This window comes from Fusarium oxysporum, chromosome V (genome assembly GCF_013085055.1).
Source record: "Fusarium oxysporum Fo47 chromosome V, complete sequence".
Lineage (NCBI taxonomy): Eukaryota > Fungi > Ascomycota > Sordariomycetes > Hypocreales > Nectriaceae > Fusarium > Fusarium oxysporum.
Genome location: NC_072844.1, coordinates 3,326,623 through 3,354,000, shown reverse-complemented (window position 1 = coordinate 3,354,000; position 27,378 = coordinate 3,326,623). Strand labels below are relative to the sequence as shown.

Genomic DNA, 27,378 nt, shown 5'->3' with positions numbered 1-27,378 from the left:
AATCTTGGCCAAATCCTGTACTCCGAGGATCAATCGAAGCTCCCACCCGGTAATCTAAGAAAAATGCTCCAATACGTTACATCGATCATTCACAACTACCTCTTAAACAGATGAGCTATTCGTCTATTTGACTGCCTCGCCGGACATTGATCCCACCGTAGAATTCTCCAACTCATATAACGGCGGCATGAGGTCCGGGCTACGACCCATGAGACGCTTTGCATACCATCCCATTCGCTTGGAGTAGTGTCGAACATGATCACGATTCCGAACGCTAAACACGATATCCAGTTCCTCCAACGACAGCGCCTTCGTCTCTGGAAGCAGGTAATACGTAAATACGAATCCGACCACGTTCCACGTCGCATACCAGTAAAAGGCGCCTGAGGGTTTAAATGACTTTTCCATCATCGGCCACGTAAAGCTGAGTAAAAAGTTAAATGACCAGGTGATTGATGTTGCTGAGGCCATACCAAGAGCCCTGATATGCAAGGGGAATGCCTCTGCGCTATATGTAAAGGGAACAGGACCGAGACCAGGTGAGTAAACGGCCATGAAGATGTAAATACTGGTGGCGATGAGAGGAAGACGAAGACCGTTGTCTTGAATACCGAAGCATGAGCCGGTCCAATACAGACAAGCGCTCATCATGGGGAACGTAACTAGCAGGAGGTTACGGCGGCCAAAGGTATCAATAGTCCAAATTGCAGGCAGCGCAAAGATCCAGTTGATGGCACCGCCACCGAATGAGGCCAGGAGGGCTTGAGAGCGGGTATATCCTGCATCTGTAAAGATCTTGGTGCTGTAATATGCGATCACGTTTACTGTGGACTTGTTAGTTACATCGTATTCAAGAGATGGTTTGGGCGAAATATACCACCACAGAACTGCTGCATCAGCATACAGAACCACGAAGACTGCGCAGCTCTCCAGTTCCTCCGTACTGTGAAGAGCTCCTTCAAAGTTTTCCGGCCTTCTTTGGAGTTTTGCTCGGCCTCCAAGAACTTCCAAGCGAGATAGAGATCCCGAGCAGCTTGAAGGTCATCCCGACGAAGCTTCCTAAGCGAAAGGTATGCCTTCTGCAAGTCTCCCCTATCCATATACCAACGTGGACTCTCGGGGAGAAGGAAAATCAGAAGACCAACGATCAACGGTGGAAGAGCCGTTGAACCGATCATCCATCTCCAAGGTGCGTACTGATTCGGCCATTTGATGTTCTGGAAAGCTAAAGAAGAAGCAAAGCCGAGCATGATGCCGAAAGCCGTCCACATCTGCCACATCATGGTCAAGGCGCCTCGAATTGCCTTGGGTGCACATTCAGCTGCGTATACGGGAGTGGTACTTGACTTGGCGCCAACTGCGAGCCCGAGGGTGAAGCGTGCAATGAGTAGACATGTCCAACTGTTAGCAGCAGCTTGCCATATTCCCGTGACAAAAGCCAAGAGACAGGAAAAGGCGATGGTTCCTCGACGGCCAAAGTATGTGTTTAAGGGTGCGTTGAGCCAGCATCCGATGAGGGCAGCAGAGGCATAAGGTGCGCCGTTTGTCAGACCTTGCAGCGCTCTATCTTTGATTTTGTACTCTTCGAAGTAGAAGTGCTGGATTATTAGTCTGTTTGTCTCTCGATACTCAGGGAGGACTTACCTGTGCACCATTGATGACTGTCTGATCCATGCCCTGCACAATAGCGCAACCCGCACACAATGCGCAGAGGAAGTAAAGCATCTTTGGCTGAGACTTCCAACGATGTTCATCTTCGTTCCTTAGGAGCTCCTTGTCCTCCTCGGTCAACTCCTCTATCGCCTCGTATCCTTTCGGCGTGTTGATGACTTTGGCTATGAGTGCGCCTTTGGAAAACCACGGCCTATAGCTGTCCAATCCATTATCCTGGGCGAGGTTCTCTGCATCGGCGACCAATTCGTCATGCGTCATGTTGGCCAGTGGATTTTGTAGTACTGCAGTTGCTGATCTCGTCTTGGCTTCAGGAGTCCTGCCATCTTGTGGTGTCGGGTCGGAGCGAAGCTCACCTTGAGTTTCTTTAATCGTTTCCATTTCGGCTGCGTATTAATGATCCAGTGATATGAGATGACAGATTTTGGAAACCCATTGGAAGCAGGACCTCGAAAAGCGCTGGGGAACATTTTCAAGCCCCTTTCAAGGATGGTACCTCTTCTTAAAAGAACAATCCATGTGGCATCTCGGGGTTTCTTCCTGTATACTTTGAGTGGTGAGCATCTTATGCAGCGTGGTGGTTGGATCGATGACGACTCTGCCTTCTTCTCAAAGCCATTGACGTGTCAAGGTCCGAAGTATCAGAGGACAAGAAACTCGCATCTTGGTCTTGCCATTCTCTCTGACGATCTTGGCTTTCAGAAGCATCGGGTGCGCTCATTAGCTTGACTGATACCGTTTCTGTTGGCTTCGTTGGCTCACGAACGTTAACTCTCCCTCAATCTGCTTGTCGGCATTTCAGATATCGATTATACGATAAAACGCGGGGAAGTGGTTATAATGATTGTAGAGTTTCTACGTTGTTTATTTAACGTTCACCAATAGGCTTGACCGAGGTTGTGATAACAGCCTTAGTTACTCATGAAAAGGCCTTATATAGAAAGCCATTTGAAGACTACCTATTCATATATGACAAGGAATCTCTGGGACTGAAGCTCATGCTCTTGTAATTCGCATCATGAACTAGTACTCACAAAGTGATATTTCATGTTTTTATTTTTTTAATTCTTTCTGGATACGCATTGATAAATACCTAGGGTTTCGAGTTCTCGTGGCTGTAGCGGTTCTAAAATCGCATCATAGAGTCTAAAGCTCGTTTATGCTGTGACCCGCCCGCCTATCTATATTAAACTGGATGCTTGTTTTGCGATCGTGATCTCGCCTCGTGGCTGACGTATCCAGGGTATAGCTTGTCAACCAACGCACAGTCTCACTTCAAGACGTTCAAGTTCCAAGAAGAATGCGTCTACTCTAACCTTGTAAGTACGAACCATAAAGCCAAGTCAAAACATTGGTGATGTGTTTGTGGCGTTGAAAAGGTTATTGAGGTTGTCCGAAAACAAAGGTTTGTTTCCAAGCTTGGAGTGTACATCGAGGCTTGACAAGATTCGATCGACCCTTCAGATCAGGGGACAAAACTACTTCGATAGTCCTGGTATTAGCTTGGCCGGCGCTTTCCCCCTTTGTTTTCACCCTTCAAGTTTACCTATGAATTAGAATTTTAAATACCCCGAGCTTACGTCTGTGGTTACTTGTTATTTACCGATCAGGTACAGAGTAGGATCGAGACCGTTGAATAGAGTATCCACTTTCAGATGCTAAGCGCCATGATCCATAGTTCAGGGAAGGCTGTGTTATTGTTGCTAGGTGATCGTCACACCTGTAGTTCATCCTCGGGCGCTTCGGGAGGAAAGTAAACAGTTGAGTAAGAGGTCTGAATGTCACGATGATTCTGAATTGTGCAATTGAGAATATAAGCGAGAGACATAAGGCAATGAATTGAATGTTGAAGAAATGCAGGCAATTAATCAACCTCCACTGATGGTCTCCCAGTCACTGAAACAAAGCGGGCCGCCAGAAATTGTGAGACCTGATGTAAGACAGAGCTGTCCCGATTTGGATGCGTTGCCATGCCAACAGTGCGACGTAATTTGTTTGGATTACCTTGTTAAGCTCCTCCCCCACCATTGGATCCTCACCTCTCTCATACCCGCAACCAAACCCGATCCAAAGCTCCGCTCGCTCCGTACTTTACTTTACCTGTCCTATTGTACTACAACATCCTGAGAAAAAAAGGAGACATTCCGAAGAATCATTCATTGTCTTGTATTGCGATACCATTTGCGCGTTGTTTGTCTCTGCTGTCTTTGTCTTGTCCCACCGCCATTCGACGACAATCTAAACCTACACCGACCACAAGCTCGTACACAATCAACGCCTCGTTGATATCAGGGTTTCAACTACCAACAAGAGGCGCAAATCAACATCAAAACCAACACTGCTTTCACCATCTCTAGTACGCGACTCGGATCGTCTCAGCGGCAGCAGCCGTCGAGATACAAAGTATCCTTCGCTTTTTAGACCTTGAACCGTTACTCGAATAGCTCAGCTCGTATTGTCGCAAGTACCCGCGTCCACTGCATTCCATTCCAGCCTCTCTTCGCCAGTCATGGACCCGAATATGTCGCGCCCGCCCGACTACAGCCTCCCTCCCTATGATGACGAGGACCTTCATCACACACCCACCGGTTACAGTCCCGCTGCTGTGAGACTGTTGACATCCGAAGAACACTACGACTCTCATACGTATGTACCACCCTCACCACCTAGCCAGAATCAGACACAAACACCTCCTGCACGCCCTCCCCCATCTCCTTCTGTTTCCCCTTCTACCTCACCTTCAAAGACAACACCCTCCCCTCTCAAACCGCCAGTAGCGTTTCCTCCTCCATTGTCAATTTCACCTGTGAACATCACCATGTCTTCAGAAAGGGAGGAACGGACCTTCAGGTCCAGCCCTGTCCAACAAGATGACGTCCGGGAGAATATCTCCAACGAGAATCAGGAACACCCTTCACCAAATCCCCCTTCATACGCTTCTTCAATGGCCGAATCCCAGACTTTATTGCCTAAGAGGCCAATTATCGGCGGCCAGACTGCAAAGCTGCAGAACAAGAATAGAACTAGTGTCCATGTCGCATTTGCAGATCTTCCTCGAGATCTACCAGAGATTCCCGATGGTATCAGCGACAGGCGAAGAGTTCACAAGGAACAACAGCACCTTGGATTAGACACGACACCTCCCGTACCACCGCGCCCATTGAGCCGCTTAAGGGATGTAAACTCACATGACAAACTTCCTAGTATCCGAAGTCCTCGAAACCTCAACTATCAGCCGAGTGTTCGATCATCGAGATCCGGTTCCATCTTCGACGATGCCCCATCAATGGCGCCCCCAGGGGGTTCCTACGTGTCCTATGGTATGCATGATGATGGCTCTCCCCAGCGACCCTGGACGCCCTCGTCACGGGTGTCCGGATTCACAAGATCCGACTTATCAAGACCTCCTCCTTCAGATGGCATGTATGAGCCTTCCGATCTGAATGGGAGCCCCAGACCAGGAACACCATCCTCGAGATACGGCGGCAGTCCAAGACGTCCACTCCCTCCGGCACCTCTCTTTTCAAACTCAAGGCAGCCTGTCCCGCCAATTGCAGACGATGCGACTATCTCTATTCCTTTGCATGATACTTATGACGACGATGTCTTTGCGCCTGAATCCGACCTGAGTGATGCACGACCTCATCCAGTTGACCGCAGCTCATATATGTCTTCTGAGTCGCAAGACACACTAAACGAGGGAGACATGGAAGACTACGACAAGGTTGAGCATTATGGCCCTGCCCCGACTGGCGCACAAGAGAGAAGAGGCGTTCGCGCACCTCAAATGTCAAGAAAGGAGGTCCAGCTCATCAACGGTGAGCTGGTGCTGGAGTGTAAAATCCCGACAATTCTGTACAGTTTCTTGCCTCGAAGAGGCGAGGTTGAGTTCACTCACATGCGTTACACCGCCGTTACGTGCGACCCTGATGATTTTGTCGAAAGAGGCTACACATTGCGACAAACCTTTGGCAAGACTGTTCGAGAGACGGAATTGTTCATTTGTGTCACCATGTACAACGAAGATGAAATAGGATTCACTCGAACGATGCATGCCGTCATGAAGAACATCTCGCACTTCTGCTCTCGATCGCGCTCCCGTACCTGGGGTGAGACTGGATGGCAAAAGATTGTCGTCTGCATTGTCTCTGATGGTCGAGAGAAGATCCACCCTCGCACTCTAGATGCGCTCGCTGCCATGGGTGTCTACCAGCACGGTATCGCAAAGAATTTTGTCAACAACCGCGCTGTGCAAGCACACGTCTACGAATACACAACCCAGGTCTCTCTCGATTCCGACCTCAAGTTCAAGGGTGCCGAGAAGGGCATTGTTCCTTGCCAAATGATCTTCTGTCTCAAGGAAAAGAACCAGCGTAAGCTAAACTCTCACCGTTGGTTCTTCAATGCCTTTGGAAAGGCTCTCAACCCGAACGTCTGCATTTTGCTGGATGTTGGTACTCGCCCCAGTGGCACCTCACTGTACCATCTCTGGAAGGCCTTCGATACTGACTCCAACGTCGCTGGTGCTTGTGGAGAGATTAAAGCGATGAAGGGCAGACTGGGCGCTAACCTGCTCAATCCTCTCGTTGCGTCCCAGAACTTCGAGTATAAAATGTCCAACATCCTTGATAAGCCTCTCGAGTCCGTCTTCGGATACATTACTGTCCTTCCCGGTGCCCTGAGTGCGTACCGATACCACGCGCTTCAGAATGATGAGACTGGTCACGGTCCTCTCAGCCAGTACTTCAAGGGTGAGACATTGCATGGTCAACACGCTGATGTCTTCACTGCCAACATGTACCTTGCTGAAGATCGTATCCTTTGCTGGGAGTTGGTCGCGAAACGTGGTGAGAGATGGGTTCTCAAGTACGTTAAGGGATGTACCGGTGAAACCGATGTGCCTGGTAAGATATTCTACTACGTTGAATCATGAATGCAACACTAACTCGGTGTAGATACTGTTCCTGAATTCATCTCACAACGTCGTCGATGGCTCAATGGTGCCTTCTTTGCCGCTGTTTACTCCCTTGTCCACTTCAAGCAGATTTGGTTTACCGACCACACCCTTGCTCGTAAAATCCTTCTGCACATGGAGTTCTTGTATCAGTTCATTCAGCTCATGTTCACCTTCTTCTCCCTGGCCAACTTCTATCTCACCTTCTACTTCGTTGCAGGCGGTTTGACAGACCCCAAAGTCGACCCGTTCGGACACAACATCGCTACCGTCATCTTCCACATTCTGCGGTATGCCTGCGTGCTTCTCATATCAACACAGTTTATCCTTTCTCTCGGTAATCGACCTCAAGGCTCCAAGAAGCTATACCTGATCAGCATGATTATTTACAGCATCATCATGGTTTACACGACATTTGCTACATTTTACATCATTATTCACCAACTCACGTCCAAAGACGATAAGATCGAGATGGGTGACAACGTCTTTACGAATATGATTGTGTCTATCCTGTCTACAATCGGCATGTACTTCATCATGTCTATTTTGTATCTCGATCCATGGCACATGATCACATCTTCGGCCCAGTACTTTATCCTTCTTCCCAGCTACATCTGCACCTTACAAGTCTACGCCTTCTGTAACACACACGATGTTACCTGGGGTACCAAGGGTGACAACGTCATGAAGACTGATCTTGGTGGTGCTGTGGGTAAGGGTGAGACTGTCGAGCTGGAAATGCCCAGTGAACAGCTCGATATTGACAGTGGATACGATGAGGCTCTTCGCAATCTCCGTGATCGTCTCGAAGTTCCCGAGTCTCCACCTAGCGAATCTCAGTTGCAAGAGGATTACTACAAAAGTGTGCGAACCTACCTCGTCCTCACATGGATGATCGGCAACGGTATCCTTGGTATGGCTGTATCGGAGATTTACAGTGCTAGAGGCATTGGCGATAACTATTACCTGCGCTTTCTCCTCTGGTCCGTCGCTGCTCTCGCCGTCTTCCGTGCCATCGGCTCCACCACGTTTGCCGTCCTTAACGTGATCAACATGATAGTGGAAGGTCGCGTGCGCTTGAGTCTCAAGGCACCGCGATGGATGGGCGGTCTAAAAGAAAGAGTCAACGACAAGATGAGCAGTGTGTCGAGCAACCTACGCAGTTGATGTACAAATCATCTTGAACTATTTGCGCTTGATTTTTGTTATGCATTTAGAAAATGGGCATCTGCATCGGCGTGGTTTGGCGTTTTGGCATTTACATCTGCATGGAAATGATGAACTCTTCCCAGCTCTTTTCACTGGGAGGATGACGATTGAGCAGATGAGTTCTCGAAAAATTATGTGATGCCGGCCATGATTGTCGAGGCAACGAATGTTTTGATCAGAAAGTTTTGTTTAATGGACATATGTCAGGAATTCGCTTCTGGGGTATGAATTGTGTAAATAACAGAGGATAAATATGTATACCCCGGGTTCAATACGATAGTGCTTGTTAAGATAATCTCTACTAAATGTTCATGGATGTGAAGCAAGGGTTAATTAAGTTTTAGGCTTGAAGTTGAGATAGAGTCTATGTCATTCAACAATCTGGATGGTTCACGCAAAGTCTCAAATCATTGCGAAAGTGTTTTCTACATGGAATAAATGCGTTCCTATCAGTTGCGCCGGCCAAGTAAATACCACATCAAGCTATGCAAAATAAAGCAACAAATCATGATATCAAGGTTCATCCAACAGATCCTTCATTCTTTTCCTGTCCCGATTGATGCTAACCACAATTTTCGTTCAGTCTTTTTAGTCGTGATTTATTTATTCCTCGTCCTCTTCTTCTTCGGCAACCTGGATGGCTGTTAGTTCTTGTTACTTGCAATGGGCTCAAATAGACTTACGTTATCGTGGAAGTTCTGGCCATCAGTGGTAGCAACAATGATACCAGAGCGGACACAGAAGTCACCGAAGCGCTCACCCTCGTTGCGCTCAAGAGCATATCGCTTGAGGAGAGGCTTCATGATGGCGAGGATCTCATCCTCCTTGATGCTCTGGCGATATAGCTTGTTGAGGCGCTGGCCGTGGTAACCACCACCAAGGTACATATTATAAGCACCATAAGCCTTACCGACGAAAGCAACCTCGGCCAACCAAGGACGAGCACAGCCGTTGGGGCAACCGGTCATACGCATGACGATAGAGTCCTGGCGAAGACCGTTCTCCTCAAGGCATGACTCAAGCTTGGAAATGAGCACAGGCAGGTATCGCTCAGACTCAGCCATGGCAAGGCCACAGGTAGGGAAAGCGACACAGGCAGAAGAGCTGAGACGGAGAGCTGAGAATTGGATGTTGTCGAGCTTGTACTTCTTCATGAGTTGCTTGACATCGTCAAGATCCTCATCAGCGACATTGCTGAGGATGAGATGCTGGTTACCAGTGAGACGGAACTCAGACTGACCCTTGAGAGACTTGGCAATCTCACGCAGACCAGTCTTCATCTGGAACTCAGGCGTGTCCTCAATACGGCCGTTCTCAATGAAGAACGTGAAGTGGTTGAGGCCGTGCTCATCCTTCTGCCAACCAAAGGTATCAACGTTGCTCTTGAACTCGAAAGGTCGCTCATTCTCGAACTTCTTGCCCCAGAGCTCCTCAACCTTGCTGCGGAAGACAGGCACAGTCATGTCATCAATGGTGTATTTGAGACGAGCGTGCTTTCGGTTCTTGCGATCACCGTTGTCACGTTGGACGAGCATTATCTTCTCGCAGACGATGTGCACATCCTCGGTCTTACAGAAGCCGAACATGCGACCAGTCTGGGGATATGTCTTCTTGTTGTTGTGGGTAGCACCCATACCACCACCAGCAAGAACGTTGAAACCGGCAAGGTTACCGTCCTCTCCCTTGATAGCAATCAGACCAATGTCGTGAGCATACACATCAGTATCGTTATGAGGGGGGATCGCAATGGTGATCTTGAACTTTCGAGGCAGATAAGTAGGGCCATAGAGAGGCTCGAAGTCCTGGACAGCATCACCAGCAACCTGTGTCTTCTTGTTATCATCATCAGTCAACCAAATCTCGTGGTAGGCAGTGGTTGATGGCAAGAGGTGGTCGCTGATAAGCTGAGAGCAGGCAAAGACCTGACGGTGGTACTTAGACTGGGTAGGGAGCGAACTGCACATGACGTTTCGGTTCACGTCACCACAGGCAGCAATGGTGGTCATGAGAGCTCGGTTGATAGCTTGCATAGCAGGCTTGAGCTTGCTCTTGACAACACCGTGGAACTGGAAGGTTTGTCGGGTAGTGAGTTTCATGGTCTCATTACCAAGCTCATTGGCAATGTCGTCCATCTGAACCCACTGCTTGGGAGTGGAGATACCACCAGGCAGACGGCATCGAATCATGAAAGAGTAGGCGGGCTCAAGACCTTGAGCCTTTCGTTCATCTCTGATATCACGATCGTCCTGCATGTATGTTCCGTGGAACTTGGTGAGCTGCTGGTCGGAGGCCGAGATAGCAAGAGTTGTGGGGTCGTTTAGACCCTCAACAATGGTACCACGGAGGTAGTTGGAGGCCAGCTTGATGTCCTCGTTGGTGATAGGCGGGGGCTCATCGGGAAGGCCATCGACCTTATCGACACCGAGGGCGGTCCAGAGCTTGGGTTCCCACTCCTGGTAACCGGTCTGGAAGCTATCGGGGTCCTGATCATCACCAAGGCCGATATCGATCAGATGCTTACCACCAAGATTGGTCAAAACACGGTCAAGGTCCTTGGCAGGCTTGTTGTAGTAGATCTTGTCCTCCTTTCGAGGCCAGTAGTGGCTGTCACCGAGACCGAAGATGGAGTAGTTGACGGCAGCGAGGTCGAGACCAGTGTTGTCCTTAATGGCGTCCCAGAAAGGCAGACCATTTTGGGGGAACTCACCCTGACCAGCGGTGGAAGTGATGAAAACAATATTCTCCTCGGTAGGAAGATCCTCAACTGGGTAGTCCTCCATAGCCAGAACAGTAGTCTTCAAGCCGCGAGCACGACCTCGGCTAGCCAAACGCTTGGCCAGAGTAGTAGCATTGCCGTTGTCAGAAGCATATAGAATGGTGAGAGGAGCGCCCAAAAGGCCTTCGAGGAGCTGGTTGTACGCATCCTTAGCCTTCCTCTTTTGTTGGGCTCGCACCTCACTTCCGAAGTCCTTGACAAGGGCAGCGGCAAACTTAGGCTCCTTGGCAGCCAGCTGAGTGAGCTGGTTGTCACGGGCAAGGAACTTCTTGAGCTCTTGCTTGATCAGCTCAGAGTCGAGAGAGAAGTTGGGTTCGCCCTTCTTCTCGTTATCGGGGTTCCATCGATACAGTGGCCAGTAACCAGTGTCAACGGCCTTCTTGGTCTCCTGGAGAACAGTGAGAGGAGAGTCGGTCTCGCCGAAGTATGGGAGGTAAGCAAGAACGACGGAAGGACCCTCGAACTTGTCAGCCTCAAGGAGGGCCTGGAGAACCTGGGTGTATGAGCTGTAGACAGCAGTAGAAGCAACGTAGACGTTACCAAAGTTCATGGCATATAGACCAATGTCCTTCTTACGGCGGTTGGCATCAGCAGCAGCCCTCTCTGAATAAGGAGTAGAGTCGATGATGAGCATGTTAACATTCTCGCCAGAGGCAAGGACGTGGTGAACACCAGAGTTGCCAAGATCGTATGACCAGGCATCAGAGCCAGTCAGCCAGAGGGACTCCTTTCGGAAAAGACCCTTAGCAGAGAGGAGCTCAGCAGCCAGCGAAGAGCCATCGGTCTCAAGTCTAGCAATGACATCATCGGCAATCTCAGTGGACTTGGTGGCATCATCAGCGTTCATAGCCCATCGCGCCAACCAGCTCTTAGGAGCATCGGTAGTGAAGCTACCATTAGTAGCAGCATCCTTAACCTGAGAAACGAACTGGCCACGACGTTGCTTGCGAGCCAGGAGGGAACCGAAGCCAAACTCAGGGCTAGCAGCAACGTTAGGAGAAAGGCCAGTGGTAGAAGACTTGATAGCATTGGCAACGTAAGCTCGCTTGCCAAAGAGCTGATCAAGAATCTTGGTATAGGCGGTCTCGAGCTGAGGAGTCTGGAGGTCATAACCAGTAGGCTCCTTCCAAGCCTCCTTCTTGCCGACCTCGAGGTTTTGGATAGGCTTCTCGGCAGTGAGGTTCTGCAGAACACCACGCAGGGCCTGAATGACAACATCGGGGGCAATGTAGCCAAGCTGGTGGCCAACAATAGCCTCAACGCCACCAGGGCCGCTTTTCACGGAAGTCAAGACGTCAATGAGGAGAGGACCCCATTTGGTAGTCTTGCGGTGGATTTGCTCCAACACGGCAATTCGCTTGACCGATCGAGGAATGGCCTCGACAAGTCTAGAGCCGATCCAAGGTCGGTAGAGGCGGGGAGTAAGAATGGCGGTGTTGGCGAAGATCTCCTCAGGGCGGGCCTCGTCGATGGCTTGAGCGAAGGCACCGGCATCGGAGCCGAAGATGAAGAGGCAGTTCTCAGCATCAGGAGGGCCAGAATACTCGAAGGCGCTGTACTCCCGGCCAACTGATGCCTTGAGCTGAGCCCAGATACGTCCAGCTGACTTGTAAATATCCTCGGATGTAACCTGAGGGGGGGCAGTCTCGACGGTGGTGGCGACTGATGAAGGAGCAACAGGAGTGCTGGCCTCGCTATCTTGGCTGGACTTGACCGATGTTCCAGCTGAGGGAGCCTTGGAGGCGTTCGCGCTAGGGGGTACAGTGAGGTTTCCACTCGCGGCGGTACCATGATTCACTGCTGGCGCATCGTGATCTGAAGAAACGGCAATGTGGCCATCGTCCGCGTAGATTCCGGTCTGTGAAGAGGGAGCAGAGCCAGCCTGGAATCGGCGAACGCTCTCGATATCGAGAACGTCGCGAACAACGGCGGCATCCTCGATAGCAATAGGCTTGTCCTTTGACGATGTGGAAGGAGCAAAGAAGTGAACGACACCCTTACCAGTTCGGACAGCAAGGGCGTGAGCAGTCAGAGCCAAATCCTGGGCCTCCTGAAGGGTCTCAGACTGAACGAATGTGAATCCCGAGTTACGAACGGCGGTAATAACCGAGTAGTCGGGGAACGTCCGGGGCTGAAGAGAGACGTGAAGGACAACAGGGTAGTTGGCCAATTTGTATAGGTGTGAGACGGATGGGAGCAGGATGTTGGATGTGGTGGTGACTGAGACGAGCTTGCCAGCTCGGATGGGTGTGTATACTGAGAGAAGAGGATCCGTGTTGTGTCGTACGGGGATGATCTGGTTTGACGGTCAGCTATATTCAATTACGTGGTCCAATATCGCAATGGCTCGATTAGCGAACTCTATGCATAAACCATTCAATTCACATTCCTTTTCATAGGTTTATGAGTAGCAGTGGCTTATAGAGTCCTCCAAAAGAGATCGGGGATTTTTCGGAGACCATTTAGGAGGGGTAAATGGCCCTTGAGCAGACTAACCTCAGGAACTGTATCAGCACTCTGAGCGACCAAGCTGCTGTCCTTGCGGCTGGCGTATCGGTTCAGGTGAGAAGAGAATTCGGAGTCGGTGCCAATGGCGGGCTGGACAGAAACAACGACATCGCTGGAAAGGTAGGCAATTCGAGCCACTATGAGAAGCGCATTAGCAATCAATTTGTCTTGTTGCGGGGCAGGCAGGATTGATTGAGATTGAGAACTTCCTGTTCACTCTGACTTGCAGATGTTCCATCTGCGCGGACAAAGCTCAATTGCTTTGCAGAGTCGCAGGTTATCTCGAACTCATGCATCATCCCGGTACCGCCTCCAACGTCTAGCATAAAGAAAAACTCACCGGCCTCCTCAGGAGTCTTGATCTGGTGCTGTGAAGCAGCGTCCATTGTGTCGCTTTCCGTCGTCGTATTCGGCTCGTCGGGTATTATGATCGAGCTGTCTTTTAAACAGACAGAGCAGACAAAGCTGCTTGCGCTTCACTCGAAGAAGGGAGAGTGATGTATAAGAGGAAGATGGAGGAGAGAGATGGAGAGAAAGGAAAGAAATCTCAATGACGGACTCGCTCAACAAAGCAAGATCCGAGGATTGTGAGTGGTTTTCTTCCTTTTCTATAGAATTAGAAAAAGGTTTCTTCCCTCTGCTCAACGCTCAAAGGAAAGAGAAGAAGTTTGTAAACTGGAGCGAGCAGAGACACGCCCTTTTGCCTTAACTTTAGAGACGCCCCTCGTTCCGTCTGGTCTTGTTGTTTGGGTCCGGTCCCTCGGCTGTGCTTTTGCTCATTCGCACGTCTTATTTTTTCTTTTCCATTCGCCGATTTTTTCCCCGCGCCATTAATTTAGTTAGAAAAACAGCTGCAAATTCCATCCAGACGCCGCTCAATGGCCACAAGATTGGCTTGTATGAATCCTCGCCCTCGATTGCGTGATCGATTAGCGGGATGCTATGCCCCGGACGGCGGGGCTCAGTGCGTCCTGTCGACAGTTTGGGGGTGCTTTCTCAGGGTCGCGCCTTCCGCTGGAACAAGGACCAGTGCACGACTCCGCGCCCACCGATAGCGAATGAGGAGCTTTGGATTTGCTTCGAGCTGATGTTCAATTGGCCTGTTGTGCCTTATGTAATGCAATCAACCAATAAAACTCCCCGCGCGAACACCGGCATTGGGCAGGAGATACATACAGGGGTACATAGCGACCTGGACCCACCCCGAGTTCCTGCTGAGGGATGCTGTTGGGCCACCGACGGTCCGCGCAAGAATTACCAAAATGATGAGAGATTCTATTGTTGCGAAGAATTGCATGACCACCCCAGAAACGAAAAATCACTTGCGAATTACAGGGATCGCTCCGACTACCGGCCGGTGTCCGTATGTTTCTCATTTCTCCCAATGATATTAGGTCCTGAAGGTTCATGAGCTTACTTTACGATTTCATCATTCATATCTGAGACGGAGGCAGTTGGTAATCCTGTCTGCCATGTTCACGACCTTACGATGTCTGAGGTCATACATCGGAAAGAAAAGAGTCATCAAAGAAGCACAGGCATTAACCATCCATATCGGAAGATACCTTCTCGCTGCCTCCGTAGGCGGGAGTGTCCGAGCACGGAGGCTAGTTATTTTATACTGAGGCTTACTGATTGATTAACTGCTCAAATGTGATTGGCCGGTCTATCCAATAACCATATCAAGATGAAAGTAAACAGTGATGACAATAGCAGTTTGTGAAAGAACAGATCTTAGTATTCAATTTCATTGTCTAACCAAAGGTGTATTAGGTGCTAAGCTGCGTAGCAAGTATTATCATTATCCCAATATTTTGTACTCAATGTACCCAATTCATAACCCAGAACAACTCTAGTATATAAGAGAAGAACCTTGTGCTCATCGATCCATAATAGCCCAGTGTGGAATGACGAGATAATATCATGTGCCTCTCACGTCTTTCAGCATTGAACCGGGATCGTCCTATCACGCAATCCGCTCTCAACATCTTGTGTCGGCTCATCCGCTCTGACAGCCCGCAGCGGCCGTTCAGAGGATCCACAACATGCCGCGATTTCGCCGCATATGCCGCTCTTCCTCCGTGCCGGCCGAGTCTTCGGCATACTTTCCGTGTTAGACTGGACTTGACTTCATGCTTGTTTCCCCTTGCATCTTCAAGATGCCACATTCTTCCTAAACAAACTCCGTCTATCGTGTTGGTCCATTGACCATGAACATGCGAATTGCTGAACCTAAAACACCGGTCCTATGTTGCACCACGAAATGCAAAAAGAGAACATCCTCTCCCTCCCGGCCTGTCCGCTTATTATTCATCTCTGACTTCTAGCCCTGAGAATGATTCATCAGGATCGCCCAGTGATTCGCGGTAGATTCCGTATGAAACGGTTTTAAACCTCGCCAGAGAGCGTGCCCGCTGAGACGGGCTTGTTGGGTCCTCCCAGATTGGGAGCCCATTCATCAGACTCCCGGGTGTCAAGCCAGTAAGCTCTGCCACATGATACCATCAAACGGCCAAGGCGTCCCCGGCGGCCCTCACCGTCAGGAAGATCCTCAGCGAAAGGACCTTCTTGGTCATCAACGCCAGGGCCTTCCAGAATCATCAGTTGCATATACTTTTGCAACACCTGCTGTGCATACGCCATGACGATGAAACTGAAATACACACGGATCAACGTCGCGCCAACAATCAGCAGCATGCTGGCAGCCGTTTCCTGAGGAACGACTTTTCCATGCATGGCAGCCTCCTTGCGCAGGCCTTGCATACCCTCAGCCACAAAGTTAGGGAGATCCGTCTTCTTGGATTCGGTTGTCTCGCTCAGTTGAGTAGAGAAGTACCAGTCCAGGCCGAAGGCTGCGGTGTATGCTGCATTGATAACGGTATCGATGATGTAAAGCCATGCGAGCGCCAAACATTCAAAAGGGCTTTGTCGCCGAACGTGAGGAATAAGAATCGCTAGTCCTACGAGAACCGCAATAGAGTAGACGTATGTTGAGAGCTGGAGGAGAGATAGCTGATATCCAGTAAGAATGGCCAGGAGTCCGTAAACGCCAGTGATCTTGTTGAAGACGAGAGCCAGAGCGATGAGTTCGACGCCGGTCTGGAGGCTGGTGATGCCGAATAGGCTCTGCAAACACTTCAGTTAGCATTTGTTGACCTCATCGCCGTCCTCATGAGACGATATCAGGATCGAGTCGCGTGCTCCTCCTTACCTTAGGCCGGGGTACCCGGAGGGATCGAGTAAACCGAGACATGGCGGCGCGTTCTCTTGAAAATATGAGGTTTCCTTCCAGGACCTTTGGACTCAATGAACTATTCTTCGTCGTTTGTTGATATCGAGACTGAATAAGGAACGCGCAGGAGAAGAACGAAATTACAGGGACAAATGAATGATGCAACCAGGGTCTGCTTCAAGAACTTGCGCCCGAGACTGCCGGTGTAATCTTAAATCACGTGGTAACCGACAAAGCTGGGCTGAATTAGAAACATGTCAGCCAATCATAATGCTGACTCATCATCTTAAATCTTTTGGGTTTTAGGTGGTGACAGCAAGCCATCACGTCACTTGCTGCAACCCCAAATCCGCCCCAAACCCGCCCAAGCTGTAGATAATCTTTCTGCGCTTGTGCTTGCCTCTTCTAGGTGAAGTGCGGTAGGTTTAGAAAAACCCAATTGGGTCTCTTGATCCCCCTCAGATATTCGTTTCGCTGGCCCGCTAAATCACAGCTCGTGATTCGCAAGACACAACAGAACATCTTCCTGATCTGACTTCCATCGAGTTGAGGGTGACTGAGGGAAGTTAATCACATGTGATCCTTTCTGACTGCCCATTCGTGCCCTGGTAGATACCCTGACTTTCTATTTTGCCGTATTTTTCCAAGCTTGCTTATTGACTACCCTGGGTAAAAAGGGTCCATTTCTCTTCCTACATGAAGTGGCTTTCACATCTCTCCACTAGAAAGTCGCCGGCTCTGGTCGGAACTGCGTCTTTTCTTCCTACAAACTCTCTCATGAAACACTATATTATCCCGAAACCATCCATACTGTCCTCAGCTTCCACATATCATACTTTCCACTCAACTACAACGTTGGCTCCAGGTGCTAGGTTCTTCTCAACTCAATTACCCTACACTTCTCCACGATATCTCCCCACCACCCCTCGTCATCCGCACCGCGGGGTCCTGCACATCCCACCAACCCACATACGCAGCTATAAACAGACTCAAGGTCTCAGTCTCACTTACAGGTCCAATCCGAGAGCCATGTCTTCAGCAGCAAACCTAGTCGAATCGGCCAAGAAATTGGCCGCCTACCAGGCAGTCAATGACCACCTCGATGCTTCTTACAAGTTCGTCGGCATTGGTTCTGGCAGTACTGTTGTTTACGTTGTCGACGCCATTGTCAGCAAGGGTCCTGAGTTTTACAAGGAAATGACCTTTATTCCTACTGGAAGCCAGTCAAAGGGTCTCATTCGCGCTGCTGGTCTCAACCTTGTCAATCTTGATGAGAGACCTGTCGTGGATGGGCTTCCTGTTCCTCTTGATGTTGCCTTCGACGGCGCTGACGAGGTTGACGAAGATCTCAATCTTATCAAGGGTGGTGGTGCTTGTCTGTTCCAGGAGAAACTGGTAGCAATTGCTGCTAAGAAGTTCATTGCCGTCGCTGGTATGCACTGAGTGTTTTTGTTTCTGAAAAATTTGAAACAGACTGACAATTAACAGATTACCGAAAGCAATCTCCCAGATTATGTACCACCTGGAAGACCATTCCCATTGAGGTCCTTCCCCTATCTGCCCCTGATGTTTTGACCCGTCTTCGAGCAATGGGCTCAGCCAACCCTGTTGTCCGTTCAGGCCTCCCTAGCAAAGCTGGAGAATGCGTGACAGACAACGGTATGTGGCTTATTGACGCCCCATTTTCTCCCTTGCTTCTTCCCAAGGACATCAGGTCGGAAGGGGATGGTCGTGGAAAGGACGGTGCCTGGGAAGTTAATGCGCTCGCTGAGGAATTGGTTCGAACCCCTGGCATCGTTGAAATTGGACTGTTCCACGGCTTTAACGGCAGTGAAGCCGTGAAGCTGGGCAAGCAACTTCAAGCACAGAAGCCAATTGCTGCTTATTTCGGCCTCGCCAATGGTGAGGTCCAAGTACAAAATGCGGCTTGAACGGCCCAGAGTATAAACTGGGAACGGGGCATGGAAGATGCAACAGTTCTTGACGGATAATTGCCAAGCCCGATAAACAAAATGTGGAGAACAATCATAATGAAGTGAAGGGAACGGATCGTTAGCCATATAATAAGATGTTCTGAAGCGGCATGGCTGATGAAAGTGTAACGAGATAGAAGCGAAATGATTGACCAGCACAAGCCAGTCGAATCAACATTAAAGTTTCTTATATAACGATCGTAGGCTCGTAGTCCTGGTTGTATTATACAAGCTCTTGCACTCAGATCCACACGCTATGCTTGATATCCTATTTTGTGTGCGAGGTAGCCAGGCTTCTTTCGCATCTTGAGTACGGCTTGCGTTTTCCCAGGCACTCCTGTACTCCAGTCCCGAATCGGTGTTGGCGTATTTAGCATGCGCAGCCTTCTTGCGACTGCTGCGAGTTGTTCGTCTTGACATCAATCACTAAGCATCGTGTTAGTTACCTTCGGAATTGCCGGGCATAAATACTCACTCTGATTAGAAGCTTGCGCCGCGGCATCGCTTCCCTCCATGCCAGGCAAGGCTTGTGCTATCCTCTTGAACAGGTTCTTGACGTTGTGGCCCAGCTTTGCGCTTGTCTCGACAAACATCAGGTTGTTCTTCTTTGCCTCCTCCTCTCCCTGCTGTGTGGTCACTTCCCGCTTGTCGTTCAAATCCGTCTTGTTTCCAACCAGCACAATAATAACATCGTTACCTCGCTCGGCTCGTACGTCGTCGATCCACTTCTTGGTGTTTTGAAATGACTTAGCGTCTATACGAAGAGCGGTGTTAGCACGACTCGTGCATAGCCACATTGACGGCGAGGGGGTAGCCGGGTAGTGGGGTCATCAGGGGCACATACTAGAGATGTCATAGACAACAACAGCTACGCTTGAATCGCGAATGTAAGAAGGAATCAAGCTTCGGAATCGTTCTTGTCCAGCAGTATCCCATAGCTGCAGTCGCACCGTGCGGTCCTCGAGGTACATGGTCTAAGTGGGCAGATGTTAGTGTGGCCTAGGAGTCGGCTGTCACGGTCCTGACCTTGGAGAGGAAATCAATGCCAATTGTCGCTTGATACATGTTGTCGAAAGAATCATACATGAATCGTGTGATTAAAGAGGTCTTCCCGACTGTTGTGATCGTTATTAGTGATTTTGATTCGGACGGTTCCGCAGTCGGACATCAACATACCGCTCTGTTCTCCTAGAAACACCAACCTGAACATCTGTTAGCTGAATGATTTAAACATAAATTCTCGATGTACACACTTGAACTTCTTCAAGGGGTTATTGTATGATCCGCCAGCTTGCGACATCTTTGCGGTCCTGTTGTCTCGTTCGGAGGCTTGTAAGGGACGGTGGATTTGACAGCTGTCAAGCTAATGGATATGAGGCCGTTGGAAAGGATGCGATCTCGGTTTCTTCGAGGAATAGGTTCTCTTTCTTGGCGACACAAGAAAAGAAAGAATAACAGAATGATGCGACCTCAGAGTGGCAATTTGTATCGTAGGGATAAAAGGCTAATTACCAGCTGGAATCTGGAGAAAGGAGCGTCTAGATCCTGGATTTGGCAGGAGCATATGACATGGAGGCCACCCTGAACGAATCCGAGGAAGGTGCACGTGCCGATAAGAACATATCTCTCGCCGTCCATTACGGAGTCCCCATCAAGTCAAGCGCTTGATTGCTTTGCTTTTGTATTTTATATGGAGGTAGCGGGTCGAGACTCCCGGCTCCACTAAAAAATAAAGAAATCGGTCCCCCACCACTTCTATTGACAAGCAGCATTTTCGTTCTTCATTATCGACAACGCGACATCCTTTTCCAGAGAGGTCTCGCAAATATGCCAGTGTTACAATCCAAGAACGCCACGGGAGGCGATGCTCCCAAACAGTTCAACCAGCCTTCGCGAAAAGGAAAGAAGGCGTGGAGGAAAAATGTTGATGTTACCGAGGTGCAGAAGGGTCTTGAAGAATTGAACAAGGAGATTATCGCTGGGTGAGCTAAACTCTAAGCATTTCTTTCTCGCTCTGCTAATATCTCTATAGTGGTGTTATCAAGGAAAAGTCCTCTGAAGACTTGTTCACTCTCGATACTAAGGGCGATGCCGGTCTCCCCAAAAGGTTCAACAAGCACATCAAGAAGGGCCTCAAGGCTGACGAGATCATCAATGCCCGTTCTCCCGTGCCCGCCGTTTCCATGCGCAAGCGACCGGGCGACAAGACAACAAACGGAATTCTTCCTGTGAAGCGCCAAAGGACTGATTGGGTGTCACACAAGGAGCTCGCGCGACTAAAGCGAGTGGCCGATGGAGAACATCAGAACACTGTCCAAGTACAAGATGCCACCTATGATATCTGGGACATGCCTGTAGAGCCAAAGGCGAAGGATCCCGAAAACTTCTTGGAAGAGGAGGTCAAGCCCAAGGCTCCAAAGTCGATGAAGAAGGAGCCCCTTTCTTTGTTGGAGAGTGGCAAGCAAGTGCCTGCTGTCCTCAAGCCCACAGGAGGATACAGCTACAACCCTGATTTCAACGAGTACACACAACGTCTGGAAGAGGAGAGCGAGAAGGCTCTTGAAGCTGAGCGCAAACGTCTGGAGAAAGAGGAACAGGAGCGCATTAAGCAGGAGGCTGCAGCCCGATCAGCAGCTGAGGCGGAGGCCGCAGAGGCTCGTGCCAACCTTTCAGAGTGGGAGGAGGATTCCGAATGGGAAGGATTCCAGAGTGGTGCTGAAGATGATAAGCCATCCGCCAAGCGCCCACAGAGAAAGACCCAAGCTCAGCGCAATCGCATCAAGCGCCGCAAGGAAGAGGAGCGTCTCGCGAAACACAAGGCTGCCCTCAAGGCCCACCGTCGCCAAGCCCAGCGCATCCAGGAGATTGCCGAGGAGATTGAGGAGAGAGATCGCAACAAGGCACTTGTCTTGCAAAAAGACGACGAAACCGACCCTATTGATGAGCTTCGTGCCGAGAAGTTGCGCCGCAAGCAGCTCGGCAAGTACAAGCTTCCTGAACGAGATCTTGAGCTTGTCCTTCCAGATGAGCTCGAGAGTTCGCTGCGACGTCTCAAGCCTGAGGGCAACATGCTCCGGGACAGATACCGAAGCATGTTGGTGCGTGGCAAGGTAGAGAGCAGAAGGCATATTGCTTTCCACAAGCAGGCCAAGCGCAAGTTTACGGAGAAGTGGACATACAAGGACTTCATGATATAATAGAAGATAGATGGGCGTCTAGGTGTTTTAGGGAGAAAATAATATTTCGGCTTTTTCTGCGAAAAAAAGGCCCCACAAGCGTAACTCATAGAGCATAACTCCATCATGCAAATTAGACTTGCGATTCCTCAGCAACATCGCGTCTACAAACGTGCTTTTCGCAAGTCCTGCTATGCCTCTATACTAAGCTCCAACGCCTCACTCAAGGTCTAAAGAAATGACAAATATTAAGCATTCATAAGAATAGATTTAGAAACTCATTAAATCTGTTTATTGTCAGAGATGTTTGTGAAAATGGGAAGGGATACAAACCTCGTCCAAAAAGACCTCGCTTGGTCCAGTCCATGGCCATCAATAGTCGTGTTCGCAGACTCACGCTCTGGGCAAAGTAGACAGAGCGCCAAGCGTAAACAGCCCAGAGACCACCAGCCAAGCTTCGACCCTCACCAAGATCAAAGATGGCAGAGTTACCAACATAAGCGAGACTGCCTAGGTGCTTATACTCAAAGGCCTTGTAAACAGCAGCATCAACATCACCCTCGCGAATGTCGTTGGCGTTCAGGCCCTCATGCATGCGTGCCATCTTGTTGAACTTGCGAGCAAGATATTGTCCTTGCTGATGAGCGCGCTGGGCAGTAGCAGGCAAGGATGTGAGCTTGTCGTCGACTTGTTTTAGCAATTGTGTCAACTCATCAAAGTCGAGTGTGCCGGATTTGTCCTTATCGAATTCCTTGAATAGCTTGTCCACGCGCTTGAGATGGTTGATAGACTGGGGGAATCGTCTCTTGACGTCCTCAGCAACACCTCGCCAGTCAGCGAAACTGAGCTGAAGTGTCTCAGGGTCCTTGCCACGCTTCCAGGCCAAGGATCGCAGGAAAGTGACGATGTGGTCGGCAACGTTGTTCTGGACTGTAGAACAATCTCCGATGGCGTATACATCGCCCAGGGGTGAGCCATTAAGACGAAGGTGGGTGTCAGTCTCCAGAGCATGTCGGTTTGTCTGAGATTTGCCCAGCTTAGCAGCCAGTGTTTGACAGAACTGGGTTTGCGAAACACCAGTCGACCAAAGGCAGAAACCAATAGGTAGCTCCTTGGTGATCATTGTGCCATCTTCTTGTTTCTGTGTGAAGATGATCTTGTCGGGGAGAACCTCCTTGACACGAGAGTTGGTGAGGACGTCAACTTGGTCGCGAGCAAAGCGTTCCTCAGCATATCGTGAAACAGTCTCATCGTATGTGTTCAAAATGTGTCCACGGCTTTGGATAAGATGGACTGAGATCTCATTACGTAGAAGTCGGGGGAAGTGCCTCGTCAAATCCTCGTTGAGAAGGTCAAAAAGCTCAGCAGCGAACTCGACACCTGTAGGGCCACCACCACTGACACAGAAGGAAAGTAGACGCTTTCGTTCCTCATCCGGGCATGTAGGCAAGTTGGCCAACTCGAAGTTTTGTATGACCTGGTTTCGAATCATGCGTGCGTCATTGATATCCTTAAGGAAGTAGGCATTTTCCAGACCCTTGACACCGTGAGGATTGGTTGTCGAACCGACAGCAACGACAAGCTTATCGTATGGCACATAGAATCTGATATCTTTGCCGTTTGCGTCAACTTGCGACACTTCCACCATCTTGTGCGAAAAGTCGATATCCTCAGCCTTGGCGCGAATGAAGTGACCGTTAACCCGGCTCAGAATTCGTCGAATAGGCTCAACAAGAGATCGCAACTCGAGAGTACCTACTGTAGCTGAGGGAAGCATAGGGGTGAAGAGGAAGTAATTGGTTGGCGAAATAACAGTAACATGGTAATCGTCTGGGTTCAGCTCTTTGAGGAGCGCAACACCTCCCCATCCGCCACCAAGAATCACCAGTCGTGGCTTGTCTTTGAGGCGACGCTTCTCCTCCGAGTCGTCATCATCAATGAATACCTCGGCGATTGGCAGGTTCTTTTCACCACCACTGCGAGGCTGAAGGGCAATCTTTGAGACATCGATATCGCTCTGAGTGGGGTGCTCGAAATATGTGCTGGCATCGTAGATGAAGAAGCCAACAATACCAACGCCGATAACTGATATTGAAATACCAACCCAAGCCGCTAGGCGGTAGCAAAAATTAAGGGCTCTAGACTTTCCTTGGGGAAGTGGTTTTCCTGATAGAGCGCGCACGAAGAACTGGGAGGGTAGTTGGCGGGTGGTTCGGCTAGTTGCTGGAGAGCCCTTTGTGATTGATGGCGAAGCCCCTGTGAGCTTGACGAAGCTTCGCGATTGCGACGAGTATATTGGGCGAGGAGCGAGAGATGGTTCGAAGCATCGAGAGCTGGTAATGGCCCTGTTTTGACCGGCGCGAGCCAGTCGCGCGGCCATCATGGAAGAGACGGGCATTATTTTGCGGAATTGGGGGGATGTTCGACGTCAATGATAAGCCCACGAGGTCAAAGAAAACGTTTGGTGCTTTCTAGATCATGACACGAGCAGAAGCACAGAATGTTAGTGAGAGAACACTCAATGGATGATGCAAGAAGAGAACAAGAGTGAAGCAGAGAAAAAAGAGTCTTCTAGTTTCGATTGTATTGTGTAATGCATGCATCTAAAAGAGGATCTTCCTGTTTACGGAGCTCAACCAGGGATGAACTGGGCTGCAAGACTGGACATGTGGTTGCAGCTGAGACTTCCAGAGGTGGTACCTACTGTACGGTACAGCTACGTCATTACCAGAGCTCTCCTTCATCACCACCAATTTCTTGGCGATCCATGACAACCGAAGATCGGCGACTCCACTACCGTACAGCATATCGCACTTCAAACATCAATATCTCATTTTCCATCGTCATTGAATCATAGGCCACACATAGACAAACCCACGTACTCATTTGAAGCCATATCGACCCCTCGGATACGTCGGCCGCCATGCCATGACTTTGGCTGGTTTGCGTCAAATATCACACAGTGGCTCCTCTTTTTTCCAAGTATCCTGTTGGTTTCGGACGTCCCGTTTCGTGGATCCTAGTCGTGGATCAGTTACGTTACAGATGCTGATGAGATGCCAATTGTGGTGGATCTCAAGATTGTGAAGAGCTGACGCAGCAACCAAACGCAGCGCTGTTCGCATATTTGCTTCCTTTACGGATATAATTACCGGGCATTCCGATAATCCTTATCGTCAATCTTGATTTGACTACCACTATCACTGCGTTGTTTCCAAGCTTCCGCCATCATCTATCATGACAAACGTATACTATATATAAGAGTGGTCCATCAGCAGCGGAAATACCTCTTCTCGACCCATCGTTCTTGTTGGTAGTCGAGCATGTTGCAAACCACGACTGTAATCTCTGGGAAAACGGATGTCAATCTGTGAAGTCCAACCTTGCCGGCCGAGTATGTTGCTAGAACAATACGATCCTGTTTCACGCCGTGATCGACCAGGACTTGCACCGCCATCAACGCTGCACCTCCAGTAGCCATCTGGGTGTCCAGAAGTAGGACGCTTTCTTGGTCTGCAATATCGTCAGGTAGTCGCAAGTAATGAAGTTCCGGCTCTCCCGTGGAATAGTCGGATTGGATAAGAAGACGGCCCGTTCGGCAATCGGGAATGGTCTTTCGAAGCGCCGGCTCAAACGCTGATCCTCCTCGGAGTACAATAACGGCGCAGACCTCACCCGTTGATACAAGACCCTTGTATTCGTATCCTTGGGGTGTTACAATATTCTTGGCCTCGAAATGGGCATTGTTGAGGGCCCTATGAAGTGTTAGCGAACAAACAGTCTTTCACACTCACAGCCTCTCAGTCTCTTACTGTTCAATAATCAGACTCGCAAGCCTGTCAAAGTAGAAGATGAAATCCTCAGGATCTGTGTCAATATCCTGAAGGATGGTGTTCATGAATTTGAGCTGTCGTGTATCATCCAAGACCACGACCCGTTCAGAAAGCGGTGAATCCTTACTTGCTGCTTCCAGGCGGGACAGTGCCTCTCGGTGATGTCTTGATTTCTCGAACAGCTTCTTCTCGACAAACTGAACCATCATTTCTACGAACATGAGCGTTTTAGTCAGGTTTTCAAGGTCTTGTGACTACTCACCAAGGGCAACTCTGTTCTCGATTCCTCGCGGTACGATCAAATCAGCAACCTTCCGTTGGGGCTCGACAAACTTGAAGTTGTCAATTAGCCTTCGTAAGAAATCCTCTGTTTCTGATACGGGGAGCTTACCTTCTCAAAGTTTGGCTTGACAAATCCAAACCACTGCTTGATGATACCCTCGATATCCCGCCCACGCTCTCGTACATCACGGACAACTACACCAACCTGGTCAGAAACCCTTCCATAGGTCTTCGTAACGTCAAGACTTACGTCTCCTTGACAGGCAAGTATCTGCATCTGCCTCACAATAGATCTAAGTTCAGTGTTAGGTCCAAATCATACGCTTCAACAGGGCATCGGTTTTAACATACACCCATATCAAGCAGTTCAAGCACTCGAGGGTCGTAAAGCGCAAAAATACCCTCTAGGACAAGTACATGAGGCGAGTAGATGGATGTTGTACGGTCCAATCGAGAATGTTTGGCGAATGAATAAACAGGAATTTCAGCCCGTTTTCTGTGAGTATGGTGAGACGTCAGTGAGGTATAAATCTCAAAGCCATCGTCAACTACACATACCCAGCCTTAAGATCCCGTAGCTTATCGACCAGAACATCGAAATCGATGGCCTATAAGAATAGCATCAGTTGTTATTCTGGCAGTTCATACTATGTCACAGGAAGCATACGTCAGGCGAGTCGAAGTCATATTCGTTGGCGAAGGCCAGTTTAGACTGCTCGGGTGTCAAGGTCTTATAAAAAGAGTCCTGTTATATATGAGCTTATGTTCGAAGGATAGTTTCAGGGATTCATGCCATTGACAAAATAACGACCCAGGGTAGGTTCAACTTCTTGACGATAGCCTGGGACAAGGTCGATTTGCCTGAACCTGAGCTGCCCGCGACGCCGATAATGCTGACATCGGCCCAAGGAGGTGAATAGTAAGCTCGCTTCTGAACCGTGACATGACTCTCGAGCCCGCCGTTGACTTCAAGGATTGCAGAGGCGGACATTGCGGTGGGCTAGTTCTCGATGAGGTCACCGTCACCTAAGATTTGGGGCGAAGAGGACGAGGATCGGATGAACGAAAGGCGAGAATATTTGGTAGCTGGAGAACTCAAACTTTCCTCTCCGAAAACTAGCCCTGCAATGTCCACGAGCTGTACGAGTATGGTGCCTTCAAGGTTTCGACTCGAGGGTTTGGCTTGCCCGTTGTTGGTGGAGCAGTGAGCACGGTCCTGTCGTGTGTGTGATCCACAGAGGGCCAAGAAGAAGCGGGACAGCAGTGAGAGCTTCAGTGATGAGATGAGCTATTGCTAGCAGTTGTAGCTATAGGTCAGAGGAAAAGGTGAGAGTGAGAGTGATAGTAGATATATAGATATACTTTGGTGGTTGAGTTAGAAAGCAAAAGTGTAAGAAGATAAATCAGCTCAGCCCTGGCCCTGCTCATGTTTTGACGATCGACCTGACCTCGTCAGGGTTCTCCTCATGCCGTATCTGTGTCTATCGAAAGACGGCGAAGGCCGAAGGCGCATTGCATTCTCCGCACGATCAAAAGAGATAAGCTACTGTAAATAAGTCTAGCCCTGTTCTACTGTAGGTATCACGCCTCTAGCTCGATCATGGTGACCTCGTTGCATGTAATCTGTGGCTTGGCTCATGACATTGGTCTCATGAGTTAGGGTACCATGACCATCATTGATGCTCGGATTAGAGCTCATTAGCTGTATTATACCCGAAGGACTATAGCTGAAATATTGAATTGACACCTGAAATTGTCATTAGG

The 27,378-nt window shown here is 49.5% G+C and overlaps 9 protein-coding genes across 9 annotated transcripts; 3 read left to right on the top strand and 6 right to left on the bottom strand.

The window, feature by feature from the left end:
• Positions 1 to 123: 123 nt before the first annotated feature.
• On the bottom strand, positions 124 to 2,052 carry FOBCDRAFT_319856 (and other transporter-domain-containing protein; the record flags this gene model as incomplete). The annotated part of the gene is made up of 3 exons (XM_031184837.2): positions 124 to 824; positions 878 to 1,598; positions 1,645 to 2,052. The coding sequence occupies 3 exons, from the start codon at positions 2,050 to 2,052 to the stop codon at positions 124 to 126; spliced, it is 1,830 nt and encodes a 609-aa protein (XP_031040479.2).
• A 1,909-nt stretch (positions 2,053 to 3,961) lies between these two features.
• Positions 3,962 to 8,156, top strand: FOBCDRAFT_161996 (chitin synthase class II). The gene is made up of 3 exons (XM_059608403.1): positions 3,962 to 4,317; positions 4,876 to 6,575; positions 6,627 to 8,156. Exons 1-3 carry the CDS (start codon positions 4,181 to 4,183, stop codon positions 7,790 to 7,792), a joined length of 3,003 nt encoding a protein of 1,000 aa, XP_059464972.1. The 5' UTR covers positions 3,962 to 4,180; the 3' UTR covers positions 7,793 to 8,156.
• Positions 8,157 to 8,437: 281 nt separating this feature from the next.
• FOBCDRAFT_202049 (uncharacterized protein) lies at positions 8,438 to 13,504 on the bottom strand (the record flags this gene model as incomplete). The annotated part of the gene is made up of 4 exons (XM_031184833.3): positions 8,438 to 8,467; positions 8,518 to 12,906; positions 13,107 to 13,255; positions 13,459 to 13,504. 4 exons carry the CDS (start codon positions 13,502 to 13,504, stop codon positions 8,438 to 8,440), a joined length of 4,614 nt encoding a protein of 1,537 aa, XP_031040475.3.
• A 1,892-nt stretch (positions 13,505 to 15,396) lies between these two features.
• On the bottom strand, positions 15,397 to 16,505 carry FOBCDRAFT_37674 (Inositolphosphorylceramide synthase subunit Kei1-domain-containing protein). The gene is made up of 2 exons (XM_031184832.3): positions 16,330 to 16,505; positions 15,397 to 16,244 (listed from the first exon to the last, which is right to left on the bottom strand). The coding sequence occupies exons 1-2, from the start codon at positions 16,369 to 16,371 to the stop codon at positions 15,507 to 15,509; spliced, it is 780 nt and encodes a 259-aa protein (XP_031040474.2). The 5' UTR covers positions 16,372 to 16,505; the 3' UTR covers positions 15,397 to 15,506.
• Positions 16,506 to 17,379: 874 nt separating this feature from the next.
• On the top strand, positions 17,380 to 18,281 carry FOBCDRAFT_202047 (ribose 5-phosphate isomerase A-domain-containing protein; the record flags this gene model as incomplete). Its single annotated transcript, XM_031184831.3, has 2 exons — positions 17,380 to 17,782; positions 17,839 to 18,281. The coding sequence occupies 2 exons, from the start codon at positions 17,380 to 17,382 to the stop codon at positions 18,279 to 18,281; spliced, it is 846 nt and encodes a 281-aa protein (XP_031040473.3).
• Positions 18,282 to 18,551: 270 nt separating this feature from the next.
• Positions 18,552 to 19,708, bottom strand: FOBCDRAFT_37652 (ras family-domain-containing protein). Its single transcript, XM_031184828.3, has 6 exons — positions 19,577 to 19,708; positions 19,500 to 19,525; positions 19,350 to 19,438; positions 19,168 to 19,297; positions 18,799 to 19,077; positions 18,552 to 18,749 (listed from the first exon to the last, which is right to left on the bottom strand). The coding sequence occupies exons 1-6, from the start codon at positions 19,621 to 19,623 to the stop codon at positions 18,694 to 18,696; spliced, it is 627 nt and encodes a 208-aa protein (XP_031040470.1). The 5' UTR covers positions 19,624 to 19,708; the 3' UTR covers positions 18,552 to 18,693.
• Positions 19,709 to 20,150: 442 nt separating this feature from the next.
• FOBCDRAFT_133960 (ribosome biogenesis protein Nop53/GLTSCR2) lies at positions 20,151 to 21,520 on the top strand (the record flags this gene model as incomplete). Its single annotated transcript, XM_031184827.2, has 2 exons — positions 20,151 to 20,305; positions 20,356 to 21,520. The coding sequence occupies 2 exons, from the start codon at positions 20,151 to 20,153 to the stop codon at positions 21,518 to 21,520; spliced, it is 1,320 nt and encodes a 439-aa protein (XP_031040469.1).
• Positions 21,521 to 21,588: 68 nt separating this feature from the next.
• Positions 21,589 to 24,083, bottom strand: FOBCDRAFT_224243 (uncharacterized protein). The gene is made up of 2 exons (XM_031184826.3): positions 21,833 to 24,083; positions 21,589 to 21,786 (listed from the first exon to the last, which is right to left on the bottom strand). Exons 1-2 carry the CDS (start codon positions 23,895 to 23,897, stop codon positions 21,770 to 21,772), a joined length of 2,082 nt encoding a protein of 693 aa, XP_031040468.2. The 5' UTR covers positions 23,898 to 24,083; the 3' UTR covers positions 21,589 to 21,769.
• A 466-nt stretch (positions 24,084 to 24,549) lies between these two features.
• Positions 24,550 to 27,007, bottom strand: FOBCDRAFT_224240 (uridine kinase family-domain-containing protein). The gene is made up of 9 exons (XM_059609652.1): positions 26,408 to 27,007; positions 26,282 to 26,359; positions 26,173 to 26,222; positions 25,966 to 26,110; positions 25,865 to 25,907; positions 25,724 to 25,809; positions 25,595 to 25,664; positions 25,312 to 25,543; positions 24,550 to 25,254 (listed from the first exon to the last, which is right to left on the bottom strand). The coding sequence occupies exons 1-9, from the start codon at positions 26,603 to 26,605 to the stop codon at positions 24,771 to 24,773; spliced, it is 1,386 nt and encodes a 461-aa protein (XP_059464971.1). The 5' UTR covers positions 26,606 to 27,007; the 3' UTR covers positions 24,550 to 24,770.
• Positions 27,008 to 27,378: the final 371 nt, after the last annotated feature.